The following is a 10,903-nucleotide window of genomic DNA, read 5'->3' as shown; positions in this document are numbered from 1 at the left end:
ATATATATATATATATTATAAAGCTAAAAACTAGAGATTTTGAAGGTAAAGTTTGATTGCTGCCTGAAAATGCACAGCTCAGTTTAAAGCCTTGTATACTGTGTGACATGAGGCACGGTTAGTGGGTTTTATTCCACAGTTTCCATCTTTTTGGCCAAATCCTCTCAAGTTCTGCAGAGTTCATTGAGTCTGCAGCGAGTCATTCTTCTGACCCAGAATGTGGTCTCTAATTGTTTCCATGTTTCATAACATGCCAATAAGCACATGAATTGGTTTGGGCAACCACATGGAGGGAAGAAAAAGTTCGGAAAAAATGAAGCACCGGTAGGAGAGCAAAATGTATACAGCTGGGATTTCCACTCCAAGGGTGTTATTTGTGGGCAACTGGGACACATGGTTGGCAAGCCTCACTTGAAGAATTGGAGTCTCTGAGGTAGGATTTGCCAAGGTGATTCCTGGTCCAGGAAGCTCTATTATTTAGTGGGTGATTGGTCACTTTTTTTTTTTTCCTTTATCTATCTGTTTTTTGCTGTTTCTCTTCAACTTTGTTTCCCATCTTGAGGTATACAAGACAGAGGGAACGTGTACACCTATGGCTGACAAATTCTTGAGCAGCCTTGATTAGTGTTAGAGGGTGAAATGGCTTCACCGAGGTTAAGGGATAGTTGGCTTTCACTTGTCTTCCCAGCCTGCCTTCAGTCAGTTCCCATAGTTGACACTTATTGTTGATTCATCTCTTGCAAGTTTTATAGTGGGAGTTGATTCACTTAAAGAGCGATTATTGTGGTGGTACTTACTGCTATAAATGTCAAGGATGGGAGTGAAATTTTGACACCCAAAAAATGGGACATGATTTGAACTGTCATCCAATGTGGACCACATTGATTAGTGGTAAAAGCATAGAATTAGAAGTGAAGAAGTCTATACTTGGTTTCCCAACTCTCTAAATCTCATCTTCTGTTCCCAAGTAGAGAACCAGACAACCCAGTTGATGGCACCCATTGCTAGAGCAGATCAAATGTTCTGTGCATCACGACTTGCCTTAGGCCAGGAACAGGAAAATCCCTGCTCCGGTAAATATGGTTGTTTGTACTAATGAATGGAGATTAGATGCTGTCAAGCCCAAAGGGACCAGGCTGGCATTAACTACACTATGGTAATAGTTTAGGGAGTTAAACTTGATGCTTGGCCAGTGGAGCATTTCTGACCTAAAGATCACTCATTCTTCCTGTGTCCTCTCCATTCCTCGAATGTCACCATAGTAAATTTACCCCAACAGAGAGTGGCAGTGAGCTGGAGACACAGTCACACTTGCTTCTGTGGCTGAAGGCAATTCTGGGCAAAAAACAGCAAAAAAGGAGATTTTGATCAAACGTTTTCTTGTTTTTCTGTAAAACAAATCTTGAGATTCTTTTCAGATTATGAGGTCCTTTTGGGTTAAAAGTTGGCAGAATCCCGTTGAAGATTATAAATGGCAGTATTATTGTTTTCATTGCCGTTATCGGTTTCGGAAGGCCCAGCCTTGGCCAGTGGCAGACTAATTCTTGGCCCCTCTGGTTTGTCAAGGTTCGGTAAGTTTAATGGAGAGCAAATGCTTTCCAAATGCCAGGTCTGTGTCCTTTTCCAAATAGAACTGGAAGTGCCAAAGGCCTTGAACATTTAATTTCTCAAACTGCAGCCTAAAGCACTGCCTATCTAGGGCAACAGAAACTGCTTTTTCCTTAAGCAGCTGTAGGGACGGCAGTGCAAACACTGCCTTTGAAGTCTGCCTGATGTATGGGATTGTTTTTGAAAAGTGGTGGATACTTAATGTATATAGGACACTGGCAACAAAAAGAATGATACTCATGTTGGCAACCTAAAGGATGTTTGGGTCCTTATCTGGCAAGTTCCACACTTTTGGTTTTCTCTTGTCAACAGACACAGTGTCAGATAAAAGAGAAAGAATCCCACCAATTTCTTAACTGTTTGTTCGCTTCCTGGATTTTCTACCTTCTTTGCCCATCCCCCCTTCTCTATTTAGAATGGCAGTCTACAGATTCTGGCTCAAAACATTCCTATTCAAGTGAATTAAGCAACACAGCCCAAGGAATGAGCTGGACTGGGTAGGGGAGATGCAGCTGTGCTCCCGGTGACATTGTGCAAAGCCCCTCTTATTCTCCACATTCATGTTTACAGCACTCCCAGGCTGGACTGTCACGTCTAAGATTTTGAGAAGTGTGGATTAATTTCTATGCCCAGGCAAGGCAGATATTCAGCTAGTATGCACCAGTATAGTTCTACTGGGTGTTAAAATATTGAAATGTATCAGTACTGGCTGGTATACAAACATTATCTTTTTATTGAAACTTTGTCATCTAATGATATTTCTCAGTGGCAGTGACACTGGAGCATTGCTGGACCACAGGCAGCCACTAGGCAGACAAAGACAGATGCAGAGGTGCCAGTAAGGCTGCATGGAGCGCCCAGCCACTGCCAGGAGTGATTGGGGCTGAGGGGCAGACTCCACAGACCCAAACCATGAGGGAAGGGTTGATAGCCAAGTGCTCTCTGGACATGAAAGAGAGCCATTTCACACAATTTTCCTCTGGCTACAACGAAGTGCTAGACACTGGAGATATAATAGGAGAAATCATTGGAAAGTTCAGTGCAGCTCCCTCTGTTAACCCCTGGCAGACACGTTGTCTTATTCTGTTCGGGCTACAGTAAGAGAATGCTCTAGACTGGATGGGTTATAAACAACAGAAGCTTATTTCTCACAATTCTGGAGACTGGGAAGTTTAAGATCCAGGTGCCGCTTCCTAGTTCATAGAAAATTGTCTTGTTGTATCCTCATGTGATGGAGGGGTGACAGAGCTTTTATACAGCACTAATCCCATTCTATGAGGGCTCCACCCTCATGACCTATCACCTAGCAAAGGCCCCACCTCCTAGGGGCTTCCCTGGTGGTGCAGTGGTTGGGGGTCCGCCTACCGATGCAGGGGACGCAGGTTTGTGCCCCGGTCCAGGGGGATCCCGCATGCCACGGAGTGGCTGGGCCTGTGAGCCATGGCCGTTGAGCCTGCACGTCCAGAGCCTGTGCTCCGCAACGGGAGAGGCCACAACAGTTAGAGGCCTGCATACCGCAAAAAAAATAAAATAAAATAAAATAAAAGGCCCCACCTCCTAATACCATCACATAGGGGATTAGATTTCAATGAATTTTGAGGGCACACAAATATTCAGTCCATAGCATACATCAAACAAAAGGGAATATCAGGTTTTTAAATTAATAAATGGTTTAGAAAGTGTTTGAACAGTTCAATGAACTGATAAGCAGTTTTATAATGTATAATTTGGTTTACTTAGAGAATAATTTTTTCAACTTTATGGTTTTATTTATGAAAAGCTATTTATGCTGGTAGTCAAATGCTTTAATTTCACTCTCATTTCAAGTATTCCACTGCCCTTGATGCTCCTCTAAATAGTGGTCTGCAAAGAGAAAATGAAAAGGGGAAATACACAAACTAGGTAGTTTTGCCGTTTGAAAGTAGATACGGCTAAATATTGATATTAGTTCAGTGGAGAGAATGACACTATTACTGCAAGAGAAGAGAATCACTGAGATGATATCTCCTTATTTTGGAAAAAAACAGTTCAGCATAATATTCTTGTGTCCACTAAAATATATCCTAATATTTATCTGAAACTTTCATTATATCTTCCCTTATTAAATGTGTGTTGATAGTTGTGTGTTAACATTTCCTTTTTCCCTATATTAACCCTGATTTGCATTATCTAATGTTAACATACTGGCCACTCCTTATAGAAGAATCCTCTGCCCAAATTTACTAAATACTGATTTCCAGCCATTCTCAACAATACTTATGGTTTTCCAGGTATCATTTACTGTCTATTCTAAATCCTTCTTTGGTTAAATAACCTGGCCCTAGGCAGGCTTTTCTAAATAACATGTGGCAAATGCATTTTGGTTCAGTGATGCTGGGACCCTTTGGAGGTACTGGTTTGTTGCATTTAGAATTCTGATGCTTCGCCATGCTGCCATGCTCAATAAGGCTTTGTTAAGTTGAAATGAGGAGCTTTTGTTTTCATAAAGTTTTAGGCTATTTAAAAATAAGCCAACCTAGACCACAGTATAGTTGATTATAAAGTTGGCTTGCACGTGTTGAGTGCTCATGACGTGCCAGGCCATGTCCAAGATAAGCCATGTGGAAGCAAAAATGGAACTAGAAGGAGAGCATTTCCCCCTAAGCACAGTCAGCAGACCTGCTGGATCAAATCCTACAAGATAGGGCTTCCCTGGTGGCGCAGCGGTTGAGAGTGTGCCTGCCGATCCAGGGGACGTGGGTTCATGCCCCGGTCTGGGAGGATCCCACATGCCGCAGAGCAGCTGGTCTCGTGAGCCATGGCTGCTGAGCTTGCGCGTCCGGAGCCTGTGCTCCGCAACGGGAGAGGCCACAGCAGTGAGAGGCCCGCGTACCGCAAAAAAAAACAAAAAAAAAACAAAACTCCCCCAAATTCAGCCAGGAATCTGAACTGTCTCATTCAGTTTAGGCCTCAAGTAGAGTTACTGGGCAATGTTTCTAAACCACAGCCTGGGTAGTGAGTTCTGTTCCTCTCCTTTTCTACCTCAGAGTCTAGTACATTCTCTTCTCACAGCAGACTGGGGTCCAGGTGCATTAAGGGAGTTGTTTGCAATCTCACAACTACCTACTTGAAAAAACAGGAAATGTAAACACACCTCCATATTTAGTCAGTAAGGCTGATGGATTGGGGGCAGGACTACGTTTTTCACTATGACCGTCCCCATAGCCACTCACACCTTACCGTCCATCTAGAACATCCTAAATACATATCTGCTGGGATTAATAACGTATTCATTTTTTCCCATTCAGAATGTTTATAACAACCACCACAAAAAAATTGAGAACATAATCTACTTAATAGTTAATAACAACTATTCCCATTGGATACCTATTTGTGTTGGCCGTTGGGTTCAGAGTTTCAGGTGCAAGATTTTTGAGCCTTACAATAGCCCTGTCATGCTGGAGATAATCATTCCCATTTTCTAGAAGAGGCCACAAGGCTTTGATCCTGGAAATAGAGAAGCAGCTTACTAGCCAACCAGTGAGACTGCCTGACCTTCCATGACAGTCCTGAAGGCCTCTTGTAGTCACTTCAGAATCACATCAGAAATCAGTATTTTTACTCACTAGCTCTGGCCTTCTCGTTCTATATACCCAAAGGGGAGCCTCCTACACGTCTCAGTTCTCACACTCAGCTCTACGAATGAAGCCTAACAAGTAGGAACTCTCTAGAAATACCTTCTGAGGTTTTTCTCCCAGGAAAAAAGTGGTGGGGGAGGGGAGTGGTTATGGTCAAAAAAACATCTCAAGAGAGGAGAATAGAGCTAGTTCATTTGCATAACTGATTAGAAAGAAATAACTCCTATTATTTTCCCGCATCCTTTTAAATTTTTTCCTCACTAGACTTCTGACTCGCTCTCTCTAACATTAAAATCAGAAATTATTTGTTTAGTGTACGGCTAAAAACGAAAGGCTTAAAGGAGTATTTGTCAGTAAGTCTAAGCCCTTAAATTTAGCCCTGAGAACTTGGGTGAAACCTCTGCAGGCTACTCAGAGAACGAGGTGGAGTGAAGAAGTGCCGGGGTCCTCGCTACTGAAGGGAAGAACGTGTTGCTGTAGCTGTTCAGATAGCTCAGGGAGCACTTCTAATCCCACTGCTGAGACTGTATGTGTGCATGTGTGCAGGCATTAGAACGTTTATTTTTTCATAAACTCCCCTTGCGAAATACTTCCTGAGAGAAAACGGCAATGTTTAAATATATTGGCTTCTTAAAAAATGGCTCCTAGTTTCTACAGTTGCACTTAAAACATTTTAGAGGATTTCTTTTAGTCAAGAGTAAGGTTAGAGTACATTATTTAAAATGAGTACAAGAACTTTTGTTTTATTCTTTTAGCTAAAAATGTTCACAATATTTACTCCTTATAGTAATGTTTTGTGGTAATTTTTTTTCCTAAAGACGTCAGAGTCTAAGCCAAAAATAGCTGCAGTTCTTAAACTTACTACTAGAAGTATGAGAATAATTAGTATAAATTTAAGTTTTCCTACATCTTAGGTATGGAGTGGATTTGTAGATGGAAAGTCACTCAATAATGGGGTCATTTTTCCAGAGGTCACATAAAGGCTGGCTTATGGTTCTTTTTTTCCTTTTCCTTACCTCACCAAAAGGTCTGAGGATAACCAATTCCCAGCTTTGAAACATAATAACATTGAATTGGGTTCCGTACATTGTACTGACCTTCTAGTTCATCTTGTTGCATTAATTTGCCCGCCATAGCGGTGTTTGTCCTCGTGGGATTTGACCTGTTGGTTTTGATTTGAAAGGGTTGATGTCCAGCTGAAACTGTTAAATAATGAGTTTGAGTTTCTCTCTTGCTTCCTGAACTCAGTACATTGCTGGCATCCCTTCAGTGCTGCAATAAGAGGCCTCCAAAGTTTCTTTTGTCTTTTGCAGCGAGACATCAACTTGACATCTATTTCATGGTTTAAAACGGAGCCTTTGACTTAATTTATGTGATTTTTTTTCCATCTGAATTATGGCTACTTAAGTAGTGTTGGTATTAGGGTAGTAGCCTTTGCTAAGTTTGTCCAGATACGACTTGGGTTTTAATGGATGGCCAGAGGACATATAGGGGTACCCAACCCTGGTCTTGCTACATCAATATTCTCCTTAAAGAACTGTCTTTCCCTTGTGTTATTTTTAACTTAGAACATATGACAGAAATATAAAACAGAAGAATATTTTGTGCATCTAGAAAATGCAGGTCTTTTAAAAAAAAATCTTACTAAGACACAAAGTCTCCATCTTACTGTGAACCACTTTTGTTTGTTTTTCATAAAATAGATAATGTCTGTGTGGGTCTCACAGCTGAAATAAAGGCACAGAAGTCAAACCTTGAGAATGCAGTCTCTGCTTTACTATGTAACTGTACCTTCTTTTTTATCTAGTCTAGGAAATTGTGTAGAGGATTAACCCTCTCCCTTTGCAGAACATCCAGTATCTAGAAAGAGCCTGAGTCCTTTGAGCAGCAGATGCTTTAGGTGTGAAACAGAAAATTACAATATTATTCACAGAATGCTAGTAATATTTATATTCAACATAAAAGCAAATAATTATCTAGTAATTCTATTCACTGGGCCAAAAAATTCTAGTATCTATGGTAATAATGCCTCATTGCTTTTGTTTAAATCCGAAGATTGTAACTTTCACATATTTCTTTTTCAGGCAGAAGATGTACTTTCTAATATAAAATACTACCAGATTTCTTTACCTAGAGAAATGTATTTTAGTTGACTTCAATTAAGAAAATACTCCCATTTTTTTTTCTTTTAATGTGATATAGAAAGGGTAAATATATTCTGATCTATGGTCTTACTAGAAAATATAGTGATGTCTTTGCTATTTTTCATTACTCTTTTTAATGCCCAAAGGACACATTCAGTAAATTTGAAGCTTACTGCAGACTTGGAATTATTCTTTGTTGAATGTTGAACTACTTGGGTTGAAAACTTTTTATGCGCTTTTGTTGTTCAACTCCACATAATAATTGTAGATGATTCATCTTAAATGAATGGATTTTTAATTATTTAAACTTTGCCACCGCTAGCGTGTGACCCTCTGAGACTTTTTAAGGAACAGACAGCTCTTTTCCCCCTAGGCTTTACAGATTTAATTTGTTTTTGATACACATACCATTTATCTTATATTAAAAAATTCTATGTTGTCTGTTATACTTCGATAGATTTACAGATTATTTCTCCTTTTCTTTAAACAAGCATATTTGGAGATGGGGATAGCTCAAGATGAAATAGGTTGTGCCTTTTAAACCTTGATGGATGAACACTATCTCACCATGTCATTTAAGTGCCTAAGTGTAACCTTTCTGAAATGATTCTTGATGTCTATCTCAGACAAATTTGTGTTTTCTTTTCAAGTACTCTGAAGTTTCAAATACCTCTCTCCTTATTTTACTCAGTGACAATCTGCAATTTATTTCTCTCCAGGAAAATTGAATCTGTTACTGCTTAGTATTCCTACCAGTTTGAAAAATGTGGTTTACATTGGCATCAGAGCAGCAATTTACATATATTGGGATAACAAGAATGCACGCCAGAAAAAGATCAACATAAAACGAAATGCGGAAAAGCTGTTTTTCTTCAACAGCAACTCAGAGTAAAACTAATACAGAAATTGATGAGGATCTGCCCTGAATGTGTCACTTGTTTCTTCTAGGTGAAGTGTGACCAGTATTGGCCCAGTAGAGGCACAGAAACCCATGGGCTTGTCCAAGTGACGCTGCTAGATACCGTGGAGCTGGCCACGTATTGTGTTCGAACGTTTGCACTTTACAAGGTTTGCTTTTTATTTTTTTCCCTCCCTTTCCCCTTTCCATTATTTAAAGAAAGCTTCTTTTGAAAAATCGAATATCTCAAGGCTTTACTTAAATCTTGATTCTACTGGCAACAATGAAGAATGAAATAATTCTTCCATTATCGCTCAGCAATTTTTCTCCTTGTCTGGAGATTTATCAGTAAATATGGAACTCTTGCTCTGAATGAAAGTCTCAGCAAATGAAGAATAGGTGAAGAAGAACGAGTTCTTTCTGTAAAACGTAACAGAAGTGCTCTTGATAGTTAAACCTGAAAAATGAATGCTTCTCACCTAGGAATTTTGTCTTCCTGAGCAAATATTTGTCATTTACAAATTGCTTGAGGTTTATAACTCCAGAGTGTGTCTTCCCAAAGGATATAGGGTGGGGGAAGGAATTAAGATAGCACATCTTAGTGTTACCTCTTGCATGTTATTATTCATCATTACAACCTGAGGGTAGGAACACAGAATTTCAGCCAGTGTTCCTACTTCACAGAATGGTTCAAGTGAGAAGAGAGAAGTAAGACAATTCCAGTTCACCGCCTGGCCTGATCACGGTGTTCCAGAACACCCAACACCTTTTCTAGCTTTCTTACGGAGAGTCAAAACCTGTAACCCTCCCGATGCAGGTCCGATGGTTGTGCACTGCAGGTAAGAACCTCTGAGAGCATTTTTCTCACAGTCAGAAGGTTTGTGGGGAGACAGAAAACCGAAGGATGCCTCATTGGATATTCTGTTTCCAACCTCTTGATACTCTGGGATAGCAACTGCCTTCGTAAAGAATACAGGTAGTCTTTTTTGGTCAAAGGAGGCCTCTACTAACATTAATAGGAAGGATTTCATACGGTGCATACCCGCCCTGGGAGATAAAGGCAACTATGATCCATGGTATTTTCTCTTTAGAGCAAAACTAAATATATTCTTTCAAAACATAATATATGTATGAATTGTTTGACAGGCTCTTGAGGGCTGGGCTGATACAACCTTTTTACTATTTATAGGGAAAAAGTGCCGAACAAAATATTGATAATATTGTAAACATACAAAAGCTTAGAGAGACAGTTTCTTACTGCATATTAGTATTCTCAGGTCACATATGGAAAATATACTATTTTGAGCTTTAAAATTTTATTTAATAAAATATATACGAAGATCTATAGTTCGGAAGAATTTATTTTATGTACTTGGAGGTAATGAACCCATATTTCTCTTGAAATGTATAATTTATTATTTTGTACTTTTAATTCTAACATTCTCTATATCATCGCTCAGATTCTACTATATGTAAGTGTTCATACATTTTTAATACTAAACTGATTTCTTGTAGTTTCCTGGATTCCTCTCAAGTATCATTACTAACAGATTATTAAAGATATCTAGTCAGATTCTGTTTATTGCTGTATAAATTACGGTTCATGTAACTTCATAAGACTTTTTTGTAACCTAAGTAATTCAAATATGAGAGAACACGGCTTCTTGCACAGGTAAGTAAATTTATAGTTTGGAAGTACATAAAAGAGGAAAGGAAGCATCTATCATAAACCACTTCTATCATTACTTAATAGTATAACTTTCATTCACATCCCATATTATACTATAGCATAATGTAGTAGATCTTAGAAATAGGGTCTATTTTTATAAAAAGTTGGGGACAATGGATGGATCAGAATAAAAGCAATAAAATTCACCTGACTAATCCATGCTAGAGGGGTAATTGTTAAACAATGGCCTGGCAAATTCCAAGCAAGATAATGTTTAATTTCTCTTTTCCAGCATTTTTCCCCAACAAAAACGAATAATAACATTACCTTATATTCATTGAGTATTTTACAAATTCCAAAGCACTCCCCCACGCTTTACCGTGTTTGACGTTCTTAACAATATGTCAGGTTGAGAAGAGAACATAAGAGAGGCTACAGGGTTTGATTCAAGTAAGATAGCTAAGAAGTTGGAGGTACAGTCAGCCTCACCTTATAATCAAGTTCTTGCTCCTCTTTAATCAGGACAGGGGCCTTTGAGGACCTGCCACTATGTTGCAGTTTTCTGCATGATTCTGAACCAGTATAAATTATTGTTATTAACTTGAGCAAATTATTATTAATTGAACAAATACTTTTGCATCATGAAATCAGATTTCTGGTTGGTTTCAGCAGGCAGTCTGTGTACTCTGTTATACATCTTTGCAGACCTCAAAGAGCCACTGAACCTGGTTACATGGTGCCCCTGCTCAGCACAAAATCAACTTGATTGTGAAGTTCACACATGAAATGGTTTCAGTTGGAGTTTGGGCATAGGAGAGAAAACGGAGAGTTTGCCCTAACTCAAGAAATGTTGCCTTCATATGCCTACCGGCAAAAATGCAATTCACGCAGATGCATACGTGCATACACACAGATGTATGTGTGTTTATGTACATACATACAAACACATATACATTATATATATATA

General features: G+C 39.2%; 1 protein-coding gene across 8 annotated transcripts in view; it reads left to right on the top strand.

Annotated features, from left to right (window-relative positions):
* PTPRD (protein tyrosine phosphatase receptor type D) overlaps positions 1-10,903 on the top strand; it is a 1,004,024-nt gene that overhangs the window by 947,522 nt on the left and 45,599 nt on the right. For all 8 annotated transcript variants that reach the window (XM_024734238.1, XM_024734244.1, XM_024734243.1 and 5 more), the window contains 2 exons: positions 8,318-8,437; positions 8,952-9,106. In XM_024734238.1, the coding sequence (XP_024590006.1) occupies positions 8,318-8,437; positions 8,952-9,106 (275 nt within the window). The remainder of the gene's footprint in view (positions 1-8,317; positions 8,438-8,951; positions 9,107-10,903) is intronic.

Source organism: Neophocaena asiaeorientalis, unplaced genomic scaffold (genome assembly GCF_003031525.2).
Source record: "Neophocaena asiaeorientalis asiaeorientalis breed wild unplaced genomic scaffold, Neophocaena_asiaeorientalis_V1.1 scaffold256, whole genome shotgun sequence".
Taxonomy (NCBI): domain Eukaryota; kingdom Metazoa; phylum Chordata; class Mammalia; order Artiodactyla; family Phocoenidae; genus Neophocaena; species Neophocaena asiaeorientalis.
Note: the sequence above shows the minus strand (reverse complement) of the source record. Positions and strands in the feature narration are given on the sequence as shown.